This window comes from Marmota monax, unplaced genomic scaffold (genome assembly GCF_021218885.2).
Source record: "Marmota monax isolate L192 unplaced genomic scaffold, Marmota_monax_Labrador192_F-V1.1 WCK01_AAM20220418_F8-fsc00229, whole genome shotgun sequence".
Classification (NCBI taxonomy): Eukaryota; Metazoa; Chordata; class Mammalia; order Rodentia; family Sciuridae; genus Marmota; species Marmota monax.
Genome location: NW_026693707.1, coordinates 2,119,645 through 2,142,501, shown reverse-complemented (window position 1 = coordinate 2,142,501; position 22,857 = coordinate 2,119,645). Strand labels below are relative to the sequence as shown.

Here is a 22,857-nt window from a genome sequence, read left to right as displayed (position 1 = left end):
GTGATGGGGTTGGTTAAAAAAGAATGGATGGACAGAATTTAGCATGGTGCCTATATAAGTTAGGTCTCATTAAATATTAGTTTCCACCCTTCCTCTTAAAACTAGGGGTATATAGTTAGACTCTAGAATCTCTAGGAGAAGGAATTATTTCCTATATAACACCCAGTGCAAACCAATTTTTAAAGGTCTCATTCCCCCAGTGAAAAAGCAAAATAAGCCCTCAGCTTAGATATTTTTACCTGCTATAGTTTTTATCTTCTTTGATTCTCTTATCACACTGGTTTCTTAGTCATTAGTTTCAATATGTCCTTCACAGATCAATGAGGTGAGAATAGGACCAGGAATCGAGACCAAGATGCTAGTTTTACTAGTTTGGAAGCAGTTTTAATGGAGATGAAAATGTTTATCAACTCAACACAGGTACCCCCAAAATACAAACCAAAATATCATCTTCAGCTGCATAGCAAATATGATTTAAGAATTTAACATTATTTGATCACAAGCGTAAATATAAGTCACCATAAATAAATGTAAATTCATTGTACAAAAATCCCCAACAACTCTTAATACAAATATGGTACATCTGACAGTTTCTGACAGAATTTCTTAAAACTTGTTAAAATCTAAGCTTTTTTATTCTTGGTTTTTAGACACATTTTAAAAAATCAAAAGAGGGACAGTAACAATACTAGGGAGGAAAAAATATTGAACTTGTCCAGTGTTCATAAACAGGTACTGCTGGCGAGCTGAGGAAAGGGAATCTCTTCTGAAAGGAAAGACCTCAATTTACTAGGGTCAAATATCTTGAGGATAAAGTGACTCTTCCCAGAGGGTGAACTTCAGTGTTATTAAAGTAGGGTGGGAGAGATGAGTTGTTGAACTAGCAGTCTCATTCAATGGATGGGCCAGATCTCTGCAAGCAATGGCTAAGGACTTAGAATGAACGGCAGAACGTAAAAGCTAATCGTCTATCTGAAAGAGAGAGCCAACTACTGTTCCTAAACAGGACAGAGGATTTGAAAGGTTCTGGAGCCTAGAGATTCTAAGTGGGTTTTGAAGGTGTGTTCTATCACGAAGTCCTGCCATGTGGTATAACCTCTCTCTCCTGCCTCTGGGATTCATTCACGGTTGTCAAGAGAAAAGAAGAAATTGGAACAGGAAGCGGCAGTACCAGATAGAAGGATTTGCCAGCTTGTATTTCAAACCACCTTCCCAAACTATAAGTGTTTTTGTTTTTTTTTTTCCATTGGCTCAGAGGTAGCTCAAAGTCCAAGGCTGACAGAATGGTTTCTTTACTGCAGTGGTTCTCAAACTTCAACGTGCACCAGTATAACTCGGCTAGCTTGTGGAGAATGCCGAGGTCCTAAATCTGTACTCAAATGAGTACATGTAACAAACTCTGGTAATGGACATTTCCTTTGTTCTTCCTGAGCGGTTAAAAATGGACCATGTTAACCATGTCCATTCATCTTCTATAGGGCAGGGGGGATCATTATTGTTCTTTGCATTTTCTCCATCTTCCTCCTTGGGCTGAGGACATTAAATGTCCTACTTTATATGTTCTCAGAAGCTCAGGGCCACAGGTGCTCTTTAGAGATGCTGTGCTCTGTATTGAGACCTGGGCATCCCCAAGGTTCTGCTCTTTGAAGGACTCACCACACTTGATGAGAGAGACTGTAGAAAGTTTTGGTTCAGTCGGGGAAAATGGAAATAAATATACCCCTGTGAGAATCTGTACCTCAAAATCTAACTTGAGGAACATTAAGAGAACAGGAGACTGAATGCAAAAGATAAAATGTTCCAAGAATCTTTCAGCAGCTAGGACAAGTGGGCATTCTGATTCCCTAAAACAGGACTTCTCTTTGGGGTACATCTTGGAATTAAAGACTTGTTATCAAGTAGGATTTTTACTCCTAACCTCTTAATTCTCAAGATGATTTTGGCTTCTGCTGCAATAACCCCAAAATGTTTTCTCTCTTGTGGGAATTTTCTTTTGAGAGATTCTGTGGCAAGAAGTGGTCACTAGCTAATGCTATGGGTGGTACCATGGCTGATTCGTTCAGTGTTGCATGCCCAATGTCCGTCACCCTGTGTGGCCCAGTGTTGAGTAATTGCTTAAAGAAGAAAGGAGCCATCTCGCCCTTGAGTTGATGAGATGCCCTAAGAGCTTTCTGTTTGGGGCTTTGGAATTCCTGGCTGTGTTCAGAGATACTGCTTCCACATAGCAGCCCTGACTACCTTCCTAACCCAGTCTCCACCTCAGTAGGAGACAATTGTGGAAGTACGTCTAGCTTTTCTCTGGGACTTCTCTGAGACGGGAGAGTTGGGAAGGGGTTTGGGGAAGCCTATGAAAGGCCAGAGCTAACACCATCTGTCGTCATGCCACACCAGGGCCCTCTTCCTGGTTCTCTGTGGCTCTTGGCACCTGGTCCAAGCATACCCTAGGTGGGGGAATTCCTAACATGTAGAGTAGGAGGAGGTGCCACCAGGGAACTGGAAGGAGAGGAGCCAGAAGAGCTAAAGAAACCAGGACCCTATTGCACCACTGTCAGACCAGGCCCACACACCTCTGACATGGCCACACTCTTTTCTTGGTCTCTAAGACTTCAGTCCTGAGGGTGCTGAGAAGGAGGGCACGAGCTTGCCGGGGAGGTCTTGGGAAGCAACCACAGATGGTGGGGATGGTGGGATGGAGAAAGGACAAAAATAGGAGTTCCAAAATACAGTTGAGGGAAAAACAAAAAGAAAGCACACACTGCCCTGTTTTTTTTTTTGTTTGTTTTTCATTTACACAATGGAACCCACCATGGAGATGTCATGGGAGAGCATGCACGAGCCCAGTCCCTGGGAGTGGTGCAAACGTGCTTGGGGAGGTTCTTATTTGCTTTCAGGTCCACTCCACACACTTTCCAGTTGGACCCCGTTGCAGGCTGACCATTGTCCTCTCTCCTGCTTCTCCTCCTCCTCCAGGTGGAGGTCTGCAGCACATCTGCCTAGCAGGTGGTGGCCAGGGATTGGTGGATGGGTGGCTGAAAGCAGCGCACATGCTCCACAGTAGAACTGTCTGTCTCCACAGATTTCATGTACTTGTTCAGGATGGCAAAAACCTCATTGTTTAAGATCTGGTACTTCCTGATCCGGTCAGCCATCTTCTTCAGGGGCTGCAGACAAGGATGTTCAGGTTAGGATGGGAGAAAGGTTGAGAAGCAAAGGGAGAGTAAGAAGGATTCAGTAGGTTGGGGTCCAGGTTCCTGATACTTCAATGATCATGCCACTCTCTTGCTTGAAGGATTTTATGGGTTCCTAAATCAAATGCTAAAGGCCCTTAAAAGCCTTTGCAAGTTTCAAAACTTGCTACAAAGTTACCATAATCAAAACAGTGTGGTGCTGACAATAAAGACAGCCTTACAGGACTGGGGTGTCATGCAGTGGTACAGCACTTGCCTAGCATGCATGAGGCCCTGGGTTCAATCCCAGCATTGGGGAAAAAAATAAGGGTGTCGGGGGGAGGGGAGGAAAGCCACATAGATCAATTAGAGGCCCCAGAAAGAAATCCTTGCACATATGATAAAATGATTTTTGACAAGGGGCCAAGACTATTTGAAGGGGATAGGACAGTCTTTCTAACAAATGGTGTTAGAAAAACTGGACATGTATATATGCAGAACAGAAATTTTTGTTACCAAAAATTAGCTCAAAATGGATAAACGTCTTAAAAAAATAAAAGCTAAAACTAAAGAATTCTTAGAAGAAAACATGAGGGTAAATCTTCCTTACTTTGGAAATGGCAGTGTCTTAGATATGACATTAAATACACAGGCAGTGCAAAAAAAGAGAAATTGGGCTACATCGAGTTGAAAACGTCTATGAATCCAGGGACACAACCAACACAGTGAAGAAGAGAGATGCCCGTAGAAGAGGCAAAATCTTGACAAATTGTATAAAGGGGTTTATATTCATAATATTTAAAGAACTGCAACTCAAAAACCCCAAAGCCAACAAAAATAACCCCCTTAAAGAGATGAAGGAATTAAACAGACATTCTTCTAAAGAGACATAAACATCCATGAACACATGGAAAGATATTCAACATTACCAATTATTATGGATTTGCACATTAAAACTACAACGAGCTACCGCTTCATGCCCATCAGCAAATGATCAAAAACACAGAAAATAAGAGAACTTGCAACTCATGTGCATTGCTGGTAGGAATATGAAATGATACAGCGATTATGGAAAGCAGCACAACAGTTCCTCAAACTAAGCAGAATTATCAGATGATTCAATAATTCTTCTGGGTATATATTCAGAAGAACTGAAAGGATATATAGACACCTGTGCTCACAGCAGCATTATGCATAATAACCAAAAGACAGACACAACTTAAGTGTCTATCAATGGATTTTTGTTTTGTATCAACAAAATATGGTATGTGGATGCAATAAAATATTATTCATCCTTAAAAGAAGGAAATTTGACATGCTGTATCATGGATGAGCCCCGAGGACTTGATGCCAAGTGAAATAATCCAGTCACACAAGGACAAAGAGTGTTTGCGATTCTACTTGTATAAAGTACTTGGATTCATAGAGATAGGGGTGTGCTTGGCAGGGACGAGGGAATTTTTTTAATGGGCATGGTTTCAGTTGGGGAAAATGGACAAGTCCTGGGATGTGCTATCAGTTGCACAGCCTGAGTGTACTTAATCCCTTTGAACTGTACACTTAAAAATGGTTACAAATGTAAATGATAGACTTATTTTACCATATATATTTTTTTTTTATAACACCCTTCACAAGGAGGTTTCTGCCCCATTTTCCTCATCGGGTCCCCGGTCCTCACCATTTGTTCCTGACATCCTTCTTCATACCTCTGTGCTGTAGCTGTTCCCTCTATCTAGAATGTTCTCCTGAGCCTTGCAATCCATTTGTTGTCCTCATTCTGGACTCGGGGGTAAGCACTGCCTCTATGAAGCCTTCTGCAGCCATTCCTTCTCTGCCCCCTCTGCCTAGTCTGGAGGGTTCTTTCTGCTAGCAGACCTGCCTATCCCAGACCAGCACTGTTCCATCCCAGGGGCAACTTTAGTGTCCAGTGAATGGACACATAGTTTTTGTACACAGGAGCCATCATGAATGGAGACTGCTTAGGACAGGGAAGGAGCCCAGCCCTGCCCTCCGGGTGACCTGATATAAGTGGGTGACCCACGGCTTCCTGCAGGCAGGCCCCCAGCTGCTGAGTGTCTTTGTGTACCTGTGGTGTGAGGAGTGGGCCTCGGGTGCAGCCCCCCACCCCTCTTCTCTGATGCCAGCCTTCAGTCAGGCTGGCTGCACCTCCCAGCCCCTGGCCACAGGCCTGCTCACCACATTCTTAATGATCTCGTCCTTCCCGTCCTGCCTCTGTACTTTCAGCAGGTGGTAGCAGAAGTCGAACAGGTCAAAGCGACGTTGCTGGCCCAACAGGACGATGATGGAGCAGCCAGCCCAGTTCAAGCCATCTCCAAAACACTGCCTGGAGAGGGGGGAGGAAGCAGCTGTGGTGAGGGCAGGGAAGGAGGGCCCTCATCCCTGAGCCAGCAGAATACCTGGTGAGCAGAACCTTCTCTGGGCCAAGAAATGGGTTCAAGAAAAACTGTGAGGGTGGATTTATTTGTTCCAGGGACTAGGATTATATAATAGGTCCTCCTAATCACAAGAAGATCTTGTTACTGAAGTAGAGATGAATTTTCAAGGAAAATCCAAAACAGCCCTTGAGACTCAAGTGGTTGGTGGTGATTTCAGGCACGTGAAAGGAGAATCCATCTTGATTCTTTGAGGTGAGAGCCAATTTCAAATGAAGAGACCCAGTGGCCACACTGGGCTGAAGGGGAGGCGGGGTGTGGTGGTGGTGGAGGCTCTGACACAGCTCCGACTGACTGTCTTAAGAGACACGGGTGATGTGGACAGCGGTGGGGACCTACCCTCTCTGCTCTTGACCTGCAGCCGCAGCCCAGTCTGCTAGGGCAGCTTTCTCAGGCCCTCACATACTTTTTCTTGGCTCCAGTGGGACGGGCCTTGTCACCCTCTCCACCACTGGCCTCAACATGGAGCTGGGTGATTTCAGGAGAAACCAGGCTCCGCTTCTGTCTTCTCCAGACAAGACTGGGCTTCTATGATAGGGTCCCGGTTTTTCACAAGTAGAGTTTTGTGGGGGTGAGGTGGTCAGTGAGGTTTTTATTTTCCTTTGCACGGGTGTGGTCTGGAGATTGAAGCCAGAGCTTCGCACATGCTGCAGCACTGAGCCACTCCCAGCCCAACAGCCAGGTTCTTAACGCTGGGCTTCTGCCTGCACAGTCACACTCTCACATTCTGGTTCTGCTCCCAGCCATCTGTTGCCTCTCCCGGAATGTCCCTTTCTTCCCCCATCAATCCAAGTCCCAGGCACTGTTGGAGGGAATTCTGTTCTAGCCTGTGAATGAAAGTCTAATGTCCCACTCCCTTCTACTCTGACATCTGTCACCCTTGCTGCAAAACAACCTCATCCAATGGACTTTACCTTTGCATTTCTTGTCCCCTCTTTGGTCACCTAAACTCCATAAGGCCAGAGCTGTCCACTTTTGCTAAGCACCGCTGCGAGTCCAGCACCTGGCAGGGTGACCAACATACTGGGTATGACAATTGTTGGCCCCTTCAGCCCCTGCCCACCTTCTCAATGGGTTGTGGCAGCTGGTGGCTCACAGGGAGAGGGGCAGGTTGGCGGTGGCCCTGGCTCCTTGCAGTACTCACTCAGCTGTGAACTCGTTGGTTCCCACGGGGATGCAGTAGACGAACTGCATGGCACTCCACAGCCGGTGGAACTCCACGCACTCGTCCACATGCATGACGCCGTTGGTGGGTGGCGGGCCCCGCCAGATGGGGTCCTGCAAGTAGCTTCGAATGCGGGTCAGGATGACCTCGAACATGGACAGGCCACAGCACAGCCGCTCCTTGGTCAGCAGGTCACCTTCCCGAGCAATGGCAATTTGCTGGGAACAGAGGTTTATGTAAAGATCCAAGATCCCATTTGTCACTTCCCAAACACTGGAGCTGGCAGCACCTGGAATTCATTCACCAGGACTGATGTCCTGCCCAGCGCCAAGTGCCAACTGTATAAACCCAAGTGCAACAACAGGGAGGCTTGCGGTGAGTTGTACTTGCGGTAAGTAAAATCCAGAAGCATCCGGAGAGGAATGATTTGTAGAAACTATGACTTACCCACATAATAAAAAGCTAGGTAGGTGTTGAAGAGTATGACTTTACTGTTACTACAGCTAGTTCATTAGTGGGTAACACACCAGGTCCCTATTTTAAGCACCTGGTAGGTACTGACTATCCAATCCCATGAGGTAGACCTGATTATCCCATTTCACAGAGGAAGAAACTGAGGCTCAGGCAGCCCATGTGGGGTAAAGCTGGGATTCCATTTCTGATAGTCTGGATCTAAAGGACAAGTGAAGTGTCTAGAGTGAGGTGTAGAAATGAGGTCCATTACAATCCTACTAAAAGCACCAGCCCGCAGTCCCACAGGCAGACACCAGTATATGCGTGGTGTGTGTTTGTATGCAGAAAACATTTTAGAAAGATTAAAATCAGTTGTGGGGGCAGTTTTTACTTTAAATACTTATGTGCAGATGAATGTGCTAGAAGGAACATATGTTAATCTTTTAAATTTTGCTACTGACTTCACAGAGTTATTTCCTCTAGTTAGAAGTTCTTCCTTGGCAATTGCAAATGATCTCTATTAATAATGTACACTGATTTCTCATCTGAGTCCTGGATCCTGTGCATCTAAAAGTCAGATGTCTAGACAAGCACATCAAAACACGCTTCAATAGGTGTTTTGTGCAATATGAGGAAAAATATCTGAGGTAAAGGTGCTGAAAGCCTTCTGCAAAGCAAGATAAACATTAAAACCTAAGGCTAAAATAAGATACCCTAGTCTGGGGAACAGAGCTAAAGAGAAGTGGCTTCTGAGATGGAGAGGTCCATAGGGACTCATGTGATCAGTTCCCTTCTGGGACATTTCCTGGACAGCCTGGGAAGCACCTGCCTGACCTCAGTCTGAGCTCCCTCCCTGGAAGCCCCTAAAGAGGGTAGCTGCTAAGTGAATCTATGGAAGGGAATAAATCGGGAAACACCAATGCTGGAGCCCAATATGAATGTGGGCCACAAGTATGGTTGTCATGACAACTGCAGGCAGGGTTTTTTCTTCTTCTTTTTTTTTTTTTTTCCTTGCAGTACTGGGAATTGAACCCAGGGATACTCTGCTACTGGGTTGCATCCCCAGCCCCTCTTATTTTTTTATTTTTTATTTTGTGATAGGGTCTTGCTGAGTTGCTCAGGCTGGTCTCCAACTTGAAATCCTCCTGCCTTAGCCTCTCAAGTAGCTGGGATTAAAGGTGTGTGCCACCACACTGATCTGTGACAACCATAACGTGAAAGACGGCTAGGAAAAAGATGAATTGGAGAAAAGTTTGCCAACCTGTGTTTTAAACACAAAGGTGAGGGAGCTTTAATTCATGGGGTTCAACTTGACACTGTAAGCAGATACAGCCAACTCTTGAGCAGAGGGGAGACCCCTCAAGTTGCTGCAGTTAGCTAGAAGGATCACTTTAAAAAAAAATCCTGAAACCTATGCTTGATTCTGTTCTCTTTGGCTCCTGAAAGAGCTTTTACATCAGAGAGCCTGCCTGGAACAGGGGAGGTGCTCAGCAAATAAAGGACCTACACTTGTAATTCAAGTCATTAATATTCTCTCGGGTAAATTAACACAGAGCTCTGGTTTTCTAACTAGTGTACTATGCATTTGGTTAGCCTGAATCGGTCCTCAGGGCCTGACAATCCTGGTAAGGGAACTATAAAAAGTGGCAACTGAATTTATAAATCTATAGGCAACGTTTCAATTCAGTTGGTTTCACCCATTACAGTCAGTGAAAGATGCCTCATCTCTTTCCTTTGGAAGAATGAAAATCCTTCCAGTTCTTTCTGTGAACTATAAAAGTAATACATAGTCACTGGGTTAAATTTAGAGAAAAAAAAATTTAAAGGTATAAGAAAGAAAATTTAAAATCCCTCTAAACCCCATTGCCTAAAAATGAACTTTAAAAAAAAATTTGCTGCATTGTATATTTGCATACATAATTAACAAAATTTGGATTACATCATTGATTGCTTTTTTTAATCGAAATATAGAAGTAATTTAAAAACTCATTTCCTTCAATATTTTCAGTAGCATGATTTTTTTTTTTATGGCTGCACAAAATAACCTTTGATATACCTGCTCTATTTAGTTCTCTATTCTTCTTGGTAATTTTAGATTGTCTACAGATTTTCATTGTTGCAGACAATGCTAAAGCAATCACTCTTATGCATAAAAATTTATGACCCTATCTCTGCTCATTTGTTGGATGAATTCTGGGGATAGAAGGTCTAATATTTTAAAAGGCTCTTGTTCCATAGTGGCAAACAAGTCTCAAAAAAAGCTAACCATGGTACATCTACCTTGGTCAAGCCAATTTCTGGTCCCCTCATCAGAGCTATCATAAAGAAATGTTCTTCACTGACTTGGGGAATAAAAAAGAGTATTTCATTTTTTGGAATTTGCATTCTGCTGATTATTGATAATACAGAAACTTTTTACTGTGTTGGCATTGTATTTTTTTTTTTTTTTTTGCAGTATTAGGGATTGAACCGAGGGCCTCGTGCATGCTAGGCAAGTGATCTACCACTGAACTACATTCCTGACCTTTTGAAAAATTGTATTTTGAGGCAGGAACTTGCTAAGTTGCTGAGGCTGACCTTGAACTTGTGGTCCTCCTGGCTCAGCCTCCTGAGTAACAGGAATTAAAGGTGAATGCCACCACACCTAGTGGCATTATGTTTTTATATTTTAAGTTTTCTTTCATGCAACTTTTTCTTTTGATTTATCTCATTTTTTCTTTTTGCATTAAAAAAAAAGAGCTTTATAGATTCTGATGCAAATAGCCCAATTTGTGGCTGGGTGCTATGTATGTGGGAAGGTGTTTGCCAGAGCTGTGATCCATTTCTTTTCTACAGTGAGGTCCCCCCCACCCTCATATATGATTTCTGCATTTCGGGTCCTTTGGAAGAGCGTGAGATCTTAACATTCTTCTTTATGGGATCCTTTATGTTTATTATTCATATATCATTTGCTTATTATAACAATCAAGAAAGGCAACTCAACATAATAGTGCTGGGCAATGAACCAGGTCCTCTAAATTTGTCCCAGAAACAAATGCAAATGATGCAATGCTATTCAACATTCCTTGCTTTAAATGTGCCACACATTTCCTCTGTTACTGACTAAATATGTGAGTTTGAGCAAAGGAGAGACCCGAGCTAGCTTGGAAGTTAATATTTTATTAACTCTGGATTCTATGGGATAATTATTTTAAGTTTAACACATTAATTACACATATCTGAAGGGGATTCAGCGAGGCATTTCCACACATGCACTCTGCATGAACTGATGTATCCATCCACCCTTCTCCGACCCTCAATCTCCACCACAGCCAGACCCTCGAAATCCTAACCCTCAACCTGAATGTAGAATAGTGATTTTTTTTTTTCTTTCCTTTTTTTTTTTTAAGTTGAAGAAAGGAGACTTATAAAACTGGCATTTCCTCTCTTGAAGAAGTCTAGGATTTTGTTTGTTGAATATTCATTTGACAAATTGAGATTTCTATCAGTCCCAAGGAAATGGCATTCACCAGAACAGGGAAAGAATTCACAGTCCCCCCGAGTGAAAACACATGCCAAGCCTCGGGTGGAGGGGCTGGATTCTTGGAGGATGACACCAGCAGAGCAGACACTTGGCCACATTGCTGGCTTGGGGGATTTCTCCCTAAAAGGAAATCCTTTTGGAGGATCTCCTCTGCTCAACTTCTGAGGGCCAGAAAGGAAAATGTGCAGTGTCTGAGTTCTCGGGTAAGTTGAAGAACCTGAGTGCCACTGAGCTCCGAGTCCCGTTTTCAGCAGGAGCTTGGTGGCGTGCAGGGGGACCTGCGAAGGTGGCTCCATCAGTGTGACACCTGGACAGATGGGGCTCTGCAGTGGGCTCCAAATACCTGCCAGGTTTTACCAGAAGAGAGACCACCTTCTGCCCTCTGCTGAGGATGTGGCTCCTTCTGACCTTGGTGCTAACCTCAGATAGGAATGCGAGCCCAAGAGTGGACTTCAGTCCTAAATCTTCTCAACAGTGGTATCAGCAAGCAAAACAAACCACCCTGGCTTTGTCCTGCTGTGGTGTCCTGTTACTCCTCTTTTTGAATCCTTCCCCTGATTGCCCCCCAAATGTAAAGCTTGTTTAAATCAACTTGAAGGAAAACAGAGCATGCTTCTTGTGGCCCATCTCCCCCATGCACTTCCTGCCTCCCCATAGAGTGTGTGAATTCTCTGAAGGAAGGGGGCCTGTCCTGCTCAGCTCCATGTTCACAGCAACTGGTCTGGGGTTTTATGTAAAATTAATTACAGAGCTAACATAAGTCCATTCACTTTGAAAATACTAGAACATTAGGGCTAAAGATGAAGGGTCCACCCCACTCAATTCCATCTCTCTCCAGAGGTTGTCCATGATAAACTAGGTATATCATTTTCCAGATATCTTCAGGAAAAGTGTGATTCATATGGTTTGGGTATGTGCATTGTTTAAAAGAAAAAATAGCACCATCCAGTGTGAACTGTAGCACATCTTGTTTTATACACCCTACTGTGCGTTTAAGGTCTATCCACACTGATTGATATGGCTAAATCTAACCTTTCCTTTTTATTATTGCATATTAAGCAAATGCTGAATATACTACTCTGCAGCATTTTAGGTGTTGCGTATTCCTCGCTTTACTGGTAGACATGTAGGCTTTAGCAAACAATGTTACCATAAGCATCTCCTGTTTCTGGGAGTGTTTCTCTAGCAAAAATATCCAGAAATGAACTGAGGACTCAGAGTGTGCCGTCTTAATTTTGCGTGTAGAGGACTTCTTGATGCCTTACAGGGGTGTGATGGGTCCTTGTCTAAATGACCTAGCTTCTTCCTCTCTTGGCAGGGCACATGATACAGGATGAAGAAGAAAGAACTCAGTCTGCAAATTTCATTCCAGACCCGTTCCTGCCACTAATTGGCTTTGTGGTATTGGACATTTTCCTTCTCTGAGCCTCAGTTTCCCTGTCTGTAAAATGAGGAGGTTGAATCCAGTGCTCTCCCTCTAACGTTCCTGTTGGTCCTCAGAGGCTTGGTGATAGGTTCTTACCTGGGGCGTCCCCAGGCGCTCAATCAGGGGCACCAGGTGAAGTGGGGCATACTTGGCTTCCAGGCGTTTCATCCGGACTTCTAGTCGTTCTCCCTCTGCAAAAGGAGCAACCGAGCAGACTTGAGATTGGGCCACACTGGGTGACGAAGAAGGAGAAGCTCAGGGGACTGGATGATGTGTCTGTATTCCAAACTTTGAATGAGGCAGGTAGAACTTTCTCCTTGGTTCTGGAAACTGATTAGGAATCACTACAAAGAAACGATTTTTGTAAGCTGTGTCCAATAATGGAATCATGCTCCCCATGAAGAGGTGAGATCCTCAACACTTAAGGAATTTAAACCAAGGATAGGTAGCAACATACTTAAGGTAGTCTAGAAGGCAGAAGGCCTAGAGTGTCGCTCCTAATCCTGTGATTGTTCGACAGGTGCCCAATGTGACCTTCTCTTCCTGACTGCAGATCTGAGGCAGGAGGATTGTGAGTTCAAGCCAGCCTCTGCAACGTAGCAAGGTACTTAGCAACTGAGCAAGATCCCGTCTCCAAATAAAATTCAAGAAAGGGCTGGAGATGTGGCTCAGTGGTTAAGCACCCTTGAGTTCAATCCCAGTTTAAAGAAAGAACGATCAAGTTCAAAGGCAAGCTTGGTCTTACCCTTGATGTAGACTCTGGGCAAGATGTTTTGGAAAGGTGCAGCATGGAGCAGATCACAGACTTCTTCCTGAGACTGCAGGGATGGAGGGAAAGAAAGAGAAAATAATTTTAAACTAGAAAGAATTTTCATTCCTAAAACCCTGAGCATTAGAGTTAGCCAGACAGGGATTCAAATCCTGGCTCTTGTACTTATTAACTGTGTAACCTTGGCAAATTACTTAGCCTCTCTGAGTCTATGTATTTATCAAATGAGGATGAGAACAATACTTACTTTAATGGGATGCTGTGAGAATTGAGAGAATGCATAAACTGGTAGCAAAGTCCCAGGCACATACTGAAAGCTCAATACATTTTTACTATAATCTTTTTTTCTTTTAGTTTTTTATTGATTCATTATACACAATAGTGGTATGTGTTGTTCCATTCTCATACATGCACATAACAATTCATGTAGGATGAATGACAGGGGGATCAGCGATGATGGATCCCAGACATCCTTTGTCTGGTTGTCTGGGAAGTCTGCAGGATTAAAGAAGGTGGCTGGGCCAATCTGTCCACCTATAAATCCAGAAAGGCTTGTAAATTCCCGTATCAGATTGGTTTGGTTTTCTCCACACCAGACACCAACTATTGAGAGAAGGGAAACTAACACCCAGGTCAGGCAAGGTTTGATGAGGACTAATTATGCATAAAAGTCAGCTTAGAAGCAAAAAAGTATGATTCGGGCAAAGCAGAAGACAGGCTAGTGGGCTTATTGCTCTGGGGCTGGCTCATGGGCTCATGATCACAGGATTTCAGAGCACGAGTCAGGGTGGGAGCCAGAATAGCCAGCGCCCCACTGGGGCTTGTGTTCCATCTTTAACTCATGGGCACTGGGATGAGGTAAGATCCAGGCTCCATCCAGTTCTGATTCCATTTCCTTCCTTCTGCTTGATTTGGGGTTTAATTTGCTCTTTCTCCAGTTTGTGAAGGTGGAAGCCTAGATTCTCGATTTGTTACCTTTATGCCTTTCCAAATATAAAATCCAGGTTATTTTCCCCACTGCCTCCAGCAATGAAGAACCCATTCTTCTGGGTGCAGTCAGTCCATTTCTGGACAATGCTAATGGCTGGAGACTTTGGTTTGGTGTAAGCAAGGCTGCCTCTGGACTACATCATCTTTCTCTCCCTCCCTCAAAGCTGAGCCCCTTGTTAGAGAGATGGAGACATCCCTCTCCATTCCCTAGCCTTCCCCTTCCTCCTCAGCAAACAGAAGTATCGTGTGCAGGCACACCACCATGGCACAAGGGCTCTGGATACCTTCCCCTCGTCCTGCATGGTGACTCTGAACTGTCAGGTGCTGTCCTCTTAAGCCACCGTACATGGCGCTGTGTTCTTCTATCACTTAGGTTTCTCCTTTTTAGCCTCTTTGCAGGTTTTTACTTTTGACCATCCCTTCAATACTGGTTTTCTTAAAATACCTTAAATGTGGGTTTTTACTCCACCCACCTAGTGTATCTCACCAACTCCGGTGACGTGATGACCCACTCATTGCCTGTGACTTACCAAGTCTATATTTCCACCACGTACGTACGTTCGTACGTACGTACGTATGTATGTATTTATTTATTTATTTGCCAAGTTCTAGACTTGCATACTCAAGGGCTCCTGGCTGGCTGTCCCTGCCTGGATGTGCCACAGCTCAACATTTCTAAACCCGACCTTCTCCCATCTGGGAGTCCTTGCCCACAGAATGGCGCACTCCTCAATTCATCTGCCCATGCATGAGCCTGGGCCTCGTCGTCTTCACCTCTTCAGACCAGCTAGTCTGTGTCCTGGTGTTTCTCCTATCTCTTAATTCTTTCCATGTTGACCATCACAACACCATGAACTCCTTAAGGGGACGGATGGTGTCTCTCTGCCTCTTATTCCCAGAAATAACATTATGATATGCCTAGCATACACAGTCATTAACTGAATATTCTTACCCCATAAGTGTTTCTTGGATGAATAAGAGAATTTGTCTCTGACAGTCCTCTGAGTTTGAACTTGCAGCTCTCATATCTGCCCGCTTGTTCACCCAACAAGTATTCACTGAGCACCAGGCACTATTCTAGGCTTTGCCAATATGCTGTCAAACAAGTTAGACTAGACCTTTGCTCTACTGGAATTTAAATCGGTAGACATATATAAACAAGTAAACAAATGATAAGATTTCAGATAGTGGTAAAATAGGGTAGGGAGTGGGCTGGGAGTGAGGAAGGGTGGTTGGGAAAAAAACTTTAGGGGGCAGTAATATCTGAATAGAGAATGGAATGAAGTGAGGAAGCTCCCTGTATGGAAAGGGCATTTCAGTTCAAGGACCCTGTGGTAGGGAATAAGCTGGACACTAGTGATGAAAGCAATTGTAGTTCACAGAGTAGGAGGCCCTAGGGTAGGGAGCACACAAACCACGTGGGGCCTGCTAAGCAGGGTACCGAGTTTGGATCTTATTTTAAACATAAGGAGGCGCCTCCTGGAGTTTAAGTTGTTCTAAGCAAAGTTCTGCCTCTCACAGCCACACTGCCAAGTTTTCAGTGGCTCCTAGAAGGTTGGCTGTTGTGTGAAGTATCAGCTTTGGATTCTGTGAATATCCGTTGATCTGGGGACAGGAAAGAGAAAGCTCCGGGTCCTCTGCAACCAAAGCAAAGTGGCTGCTTTCTTCATTTTTCACGATGAGCTTCTACTTCGGATTTCTTTTGGGGAGAAAAATGCTGTTTTACCAGCTCTGAGCCCATCCCCCACATTCACAAACTGCAGACCCAAGGTTTTCTGGTGCTCTGAGCTGGCGTGCTTCCTGCGTGTTTTCTAGGATGCCATTTGTCTCAAAGAGAAGGATGTGGCCTCCTGAGAGAGGTGGGGATGCATTTGCCTGGAAGGTCATTTGTGTCCTGAGGCATCTAGCTACACACTCTGCAGCACCTTCCTTGGAGGGTGCCTGTCTGGCATTCATTAGCTGAGATCATTGCCACCAATAAAAACGGCCAGTGGGGACACACAAAGAAAGGCCTGTGTGAGCAACAGGAACAAGCTGCCATTGTGGGAGCCAGTGCTAATGGCTGACCTCCTCTGTCTCCTCATCTTAGAGAGACCCCACCCAGGGGAGGGTCCACTCTGCCCAGGAACCTGCAGGCCATGCTCTGCTGGAAGGGGCCTTACTTGGCCTCTGAAGCCCACTCAGCACTGGTTCCCTTCCCTCTCCTCGTCCCTGTGCCCCCAACTGGGCTCTGATGGTAGCTTTTTGTCATTCAAACTGGCTGCCCTTATGTCCATGAGGGAATCCTTGCCCATGCTGTCTGTCTGTCTCTATAGAATGCTCCTTATCCATCTCCTCATCCCTACTCGTTTTGCTTAGCAATTCCCTTCTTTCAGATCTCAATTCAAACATTTTTCCAGAACACTTTCTGGACACCCCCCCCCCCCCAATACCTCCCTGTTCATGTAGGTTTCTGTTAAATGTCCTCCAAGGAGCAATGCTTTTCCTTGTCAGCATTTGAGATCAATCTATATCATATATTCCTCTGTGGAACTGTCTAATATCTATCTTCCCTCATTGGAATTTAACCTCCATAAAGGTAGAAATGAGGTTCATGTTTTTATTATATTTTATTCCCAAAGGTGAACACTATACCTGATATATAGTAAATACTCAAATATCATCTGGAATGAAACTTGGGCGTCTGGCATGTAAGAAGAGATTCTGTTCTCTCAATTCTCTATCTTGTATCTTCCTACATCTCCTTGTTAATGAGACGAGTATTTTCTCTTCAACTTATTGATTACTTGGTATGAAGTGTATGAAATATTTTTTAACAAATGCTCCGTGTCATGGGATTTTCAGCTGTTTTTAATTTTCTATCCCCCTCTCCTCTTCTTCCTACTTCTTCCTACTTGTAAGCATTCACTGTTTTCTACAGTGAATGTTATTTCAAAAATGTAGTCAAAAAAACAAAACAAAAACAAACAAAAAAACCATACCCTCAAAGCAACAAATTCTTAATTTTAAAATCAAAAGCTTTTGAAGTCCTGCTTCTGAAATCAAACGGAAGGAAATTAAATCCTAGCCGGCCACCTTGTCTACAAACAACTATATTTGCACAGGTTAATGCAAATATCATTGTTTCTTTGTTTTAGGCTACATTTAAGGATAAATCACAGATGTAGAACAGAATATGAATATTATTTAAAAATACAGCTTGATGATATAAACGTGTTAGCTGACAGGGCGTCGGAGGTGGAAGAGCCAGGAGTGTTAGTTTTTTCAGTGTTTCAGTCTTATCCTGGAAAGGAGTCAAGACACTAAATCTAATTACCAAAAGAAAGAGGGGAGGTGTAAGTACATTATCTATGATTACAGGAGGAAACAAAAGAGGTGAGGAGTACTATAATCAAATGCTGAGAGGAAGAGGGGAGAGAAAGAAATGAGCTGAAATCCCATCATTCCCACCAGGGAGTCAATAAATACCATCTAAAGTTGCTAATTATGAAATAGAAGTTATCTCTGTCAAGTGCTATGGAAGTAACCGGAAGAACTGGAAAGAAGTGATAAAGACGGGCTGTTTCGGGGCTTGGGGTGTGAGTGGGGAGAGATGCGTTGGAGCCCAGAATGCTGTTTTTCATCATAAGCTCATTTGTATGAGTTGAACTGTGATTGTGTGTGATTAAGAGCAATTTCAATGCAACAGAATGAAGAGGCTGTATTAAATGGTCTCAAAGGGTTCCTCCCTAGAACAGAGTTGGTAACAGCATAATTGCTCTGCTCTTTTGGGGAAGTGGAGGCAGGGAGCTCTCTGAGCATCAACTACATGACAGGTGCTCTATACCTGTCGTCTGCTTTACACTCTAGAGCATTTCTGGGAGGCAGGTCTTCCTGTCCATCCTGTGGATGAGCACATTGAGGCCCTACATGGTTTCCTAACCAGCCCTACCCACGTAGGGAAGGTATGAATGTCTCCAACAAAACTCATATTGACCCAATCCCCAAAGTCACATGTCATGGAATTTGGAGGTGGGATCCTGGGGAGGTTATTGGGCCAGAAAGGCTCTGCACTCATGAATAGGTTAATCCATCTATGGATTAATGGATTAATGGGACAATGGGTTATCTGGAGAGTGAGTCTGTTATCAAAGTTGGTTTGGTTTTGTCTCTTTTTTTTTTTTTTTTTTTTTTTTTGAGGAGGTGAAGATCACACCCAGGGCCTCCTGTATACAAGGCAGGGACTCCACCAAAGTCACGACTTTATTTTTTCTCAGGCCCCTACCTTATGATACCCTGAATTACTCAGCACTCCGTAGCTTCCTCCAGCAACAAGCCCTTCACCCTTTTCTATCCCAACCCGCAGAAAGGTAAGTAATGAATTTATTTTCCTTATGAACTATCCAGTCTCAGGTATGTAGTTTTAGCAACAGAAAATAGACTAAGACAGGAAGTTTGAAATAGTTTTCCCCTCATTATATATACATGTTATGAAAAACACAATTATCAAAAATACGAGAAAATCACTTAAAATTTTATCACTTGAGAAACTTTAACTTGCTCATATCAGGATCATTTGTTGATTTAATGGATTTTTGGTCATAACAACTACTATTCTTTAAACTTTAAAAAAAAAGTGACATACATATATAGTTTAAAAAATGACAAGAGGCTGGAACCATCTTCTAGTCCCCGTCCCACCACCCAAACAGGAAATCACTGATACTTCTATTCCCCAGAGGTAACCTCTAATATGAATTTGTGTAAATAACTTAATGGTGGTGTGCTGGTGTAATTCCAAAGTACTGGACCACTTAAGATGTCAACTTATACCTTTTAATTCTTTCCTCCCAACTCACAAAGTTCTCCACTTAATCTTATCCATCTAACAAAATTCCACTTGAATTTCACCTTCCAGGAGTTCCCCAAACCCCTCCTGGCCACAGTGCCTTTTCTTTTTAATAACTGATCAGAGATCTTATTCATTCAAGGCCCCACTAAGCTGTCTGTAGACTGCTGAACTGTCTGGCCACAGTCTGCTTCTGATGGAGAAGAAAGGCAATGACCCACATGTTATGCAAACGCTGACTGGGTGAGTCTTCTTGGAGGGACCAGCATGCCTGGGACCTGCATTTTGTCTGATATGAGAGGCCAATGAGAAGAACATGGAGAACATGGGTATAATGTGATCTAGAGTTCAAACATGAAGTTCTGACTAGGACAGATCTAAGCAGAGATAAAGTCCCTTATTCACAGGACAAATAGGAGGTATCTACTACCCTCATGGTTCTTTGCAGGGAGCTGGAATGCAGAGTGAGGGAAACCTCATGCACAGTCCTTACAGGACAAAAAAAGCAGAGGCATTTTTTTTTTTTTTTTTACAAGAGCTAAACTTGGGACATGCACGAGTCCTCTGGACAATCAATTCAGATGGGGGCAGGATGACTGGAAATGCTTTTTGGCAAAGGAAATACTAACTAGAGACCTGAACCAGGGTGTTAGGTGAAAAAGAACAGCATCTGCAAAGTCCCCAGTGCAAGAGACACCATGGTGGGCCAGGCACTGAGGCCACTGTGTGCAGTGTTGGGCGAGGTGATGTGAGATCAGGAAAGCGGGCCAAGCAGGAGGCAGAGTGAGTGGAATGTGAAAACTGTGCTTAGATGTTCGGATGCTACTGTGGTGGCTTCCATCAGGGAAATGGAGTATCAGAGCTCCACCTTCTGGCTGCAAGGGAGAGAAGGGAATGGGGGTGGGTGGGGTGGGGAGGAGTATTGAAACCCTCCAGGCAAGAGAGGCGGGCAAGGTGTAGGGTAAAAGGGGACAGAGAGGAGGAAGTAGCTGCCATAGACCAGATGACTGGATATGAAGAGAGAGAGGACATGAGGCCACACGAGGCCTCTTCTTAGATTTGGGGGACATGGTGTGTTTGCAGGAGGGAGATGAGATCAGATGTGGGTGAAGCCAGCTTCTGATGTCTGTGGACATCCAAGGAATCATGTCTAGAAGGGAACTCTGGATAAAAGGTCTTGGGCCTCATGGGGTAGATCTGGACTTGTAAGTCACCAACACAAGGAGGAACTGATCCCAGAGGAGAGGAGATACAGGAGCATGGGTGTGTGTGCAGGTGGGTGCTTCTCAAAGTGGCCAGGCACCTCTGACTATATGTGACTAGTGACCCAGTAGCACCCGAGATCAAAGAAAGACTGACAGATTCCAGGTCCATCCTGTTCACAACCTGAATGGGGATGAAAAGCCACCCTCCTGGCCAGAGGCAGGGAAGAATGTCACCATTATACATAGGGTGTGACTGCTTTCCTCCCTTTTCAGACAAAACAGAATCCTTAAGGTGCAACAGGAGAAGTTGCCACCTGTTTTAGTCAGCTTTTCTTGCTGCTGTGACTAAAGGACCTAACCAGAACAACTATAAAGGAGGAAAGGTTTATTTAGAGGCTCGCGGTTTCAGAGGTTGCAATCCATCAATAGCTGGCTTGATTCCTCAGGTCTTCAGATGAGGCAGAAGAAAGTGTCAGAGGGAAGCAGCTCATATGGTGAGCAGAAAGCAGAGAGAGGTCTCCACTTGCCAGATACAAATATATACCCCCAAATCATGCCCCCAGTTCCCACCACCTGCAGCCATACCCTACCACTTTAGTTACCACTGTTAATCCCTATCAGGGTATTAATTCACTGATTGGGTTGTAAGAGTCTTAACCCAATCATTTCTCCTCTGAACTTATTTACATTGTCTCACATGTGAGCTTTTGGGGGACAGATCACATCCAAACCATAAGTTTTTGCTTTTTAAGCTCTGGGGTCTTCACATTGATCACCTTGTTTAATTACTAAGAACTCAGAGGTAGGTACTTAGCCCCAACATAGGGTAGACTAACATTTCTAGGGTCTCAAAACTTACCAAGTACACAGATGAGACTTGAATCAGGATTTCTGAGTCTAAAGATCTGCCCTTTCCAACAGAGTGCTCACATGCCTGAAACCAGGCTGTCTTACTTCATGTGACAGTCTCTGCATTTAATGACACCAGCTCTTCCTTTGTGAGGTACTCTGCATGTTCCTTTGGATGCAGGCAGAGCATAAGTGAATTCGGATCACTTCTTACCTAATGAGCTGGAGTTCTGGCCTCCCAGGATTATCATCATCCATCTTTTCTAAAACCAATCTCAGCCTGCTGAGTTTTAGAATCCTGGATGGAACAAAGATCTTTTTCAGAGGGACAAAGGCAGGAGGGTTCTCCTGCATCTCTACCATGTTGCAAGTTAGAAATGCCGAATTAAAAATTCCAAGTGGCCAGCTGGAACCTGCTGGGTGGTACGTGTTTGCCAGCACCTGATTCTCCCTCAATAGTCATTAGGTACAGAAGGACACATCCTCAGAACCATTACGCTACAGTAGGGGGGCGAGGCTGGACCCGTACTGCAGCAATGCAACAGCAAAGGCCCCTGGGAACTGTTTATTACAAATGACCAGAACATGAAATCAGCAAGTTCATAGATAGGAAATATAAAATGGAATTAAACTTGAGAATTAACTGGAACACAGACCTCCAGTCCTTCTGCCACTTTGCTGCTGCCTTGAAAAGCAAACAGCTGACTGGTGAGTCATACCCAGGTGGCACCTGTGTGGGCATTTCAGGAGGTGAGTTTTCTCCTAGGCACTATCGTAACAGAGGAGGACAAACTCCAGTGCCTACAATGTTGGGTCAACAGGGCAGTTTCCAGGGGTCTCAGACCACTGCTGCTGTCACTGGGAGATAATGATGGCATTGTGTGTGTGTGCGCGCGCGCACGCGGTTACTGGGGAACGGAACCCAGTGCTCCATGCATGGTAGGTGGGTGCCCTACCTGATATGCATCCTCAGCCCCTGATGGGGCCCTCATAGCTTTGTGGGATGGGAGTTCACCTCCAGCACAGATGACAAGTGTGGCCCAGGGTTGCTGTGTATGGTTTCTACAGAGTAGACAGCCCACGGGCCTCATATCCTAGTGGGTGTGGTGCCAGTCATGAGAGAGATTGCTCTTAATGAACCTTTTCCACAAAGGATCTATTTGTACCCCAGCATCTTCCCAACTTGTCCTGCTGTCTTTACAGTGTGGATGGGTTGTGCAGCCAGGGAGGGGATGAGCTAAAATATATGAGCCTGGAGGAGTAAACATGGCTAAGTGCTGAATTTTCCAGGGCTTGTGGGTCAAAGGTGAGGGTTTGATTGGTGAGTACAATGAGGAGCCACATGTTCTGATTATGACTGTATCAAGATCCTTTTGCTATACGTGGAGAAGTCAGCTGTCATTTTGTCCCCTGATGCTTTGCCCGTTAGTAAATTTCCCCCTTAGCAGGTCCCTCCGTCGGCTCAAGCACAGAAAGGCAGCCCTCAGAGAAGCTAATTGTGTGACATCTCTCTCATACCTAACATAGGGAGGAAGCACTATTGTTCATCTTCGCCTATAAGAGCCCCTGCAGCAGAAGGTGAGTCTTACTGCCATGGCCAGTCTAAAGGAAGGGTGGACAATGGAGTGTCTCTAGGACCACACCTAGGTCTGAAGGGACCCCTGGCCAGCATCCCTGGTTCCATTTGCCTTTTCCTCTGATCCTGAACTGATATTTCCTGATAGTAAATCAAACAGATGGTCAGTATGAGTCATCACTGAGCTTGGTGCAAGCAGATGCCTGTATATAAATTTAAAAAATGAGGTCAGAAGCAGCTTCAGGGCATAAGTTACCAAGAATAAATCTTGCCAGCTAGCGGAAGTAGCAGGAAGAAATGAAACCCCTCATAACTTTTCTTCCTCTCTAGACTTACTAATGACCCCTTTCCTTCTTTTGGTTCTCTGATGAGGTTTTCTATCCCTCCTTGGCATTATGAAAGGTGCTAATTATATAAAATATTTGGAAATATTTGTGCATCTTGTCATCTGCT

The 22,857-nt window shown here is 44.3% G+C and overlaps 1 protein-coding gene across 3 annotated transcripts in view; it reads right to left on the bottom strand.

Annotated features, from left to right (window-relative positions):
* Window positions 1–362: 362 nt before the first annotated feature.
* Window positions 363–22,857, bottom strand: part of Cyfip2 (cytoplasmic FMR1 interacting protein 2) — a 129,592-nt gene continuing 107,097 nt past the window's right edge. For all 3 annotated transcript variants that reach the window (XM_046459934.2, XM_058584194.1, XM_046459935.2), the window contains 5 exons: window positions 12,933–13,005; window positions 12,284–12,378; window positions 6,765–7,003; window positions 5,364–5,511; window positions 363–3,161 (listed from right to left, as the gene is read on the bottom strand). In XM_046459934.2, coding sequence (XP_046315890.1) covers window positions 2,994–3,161; window positions 5,364–5,511; window positions 6,765–7,003; window positions 12,284–12,378; window positions 12,933–13,005 — 723 coding nt within the window. In that variant the 3' untranslated portion in view covers window positions 363–2,993. The remainder of the gene's footprint in view (window positions 3,162–5,363; window positions 5,512–6,764; window positions 7,004–12,283; window positions 12,379–12,932; window positions 13,006–22,857) is intronic.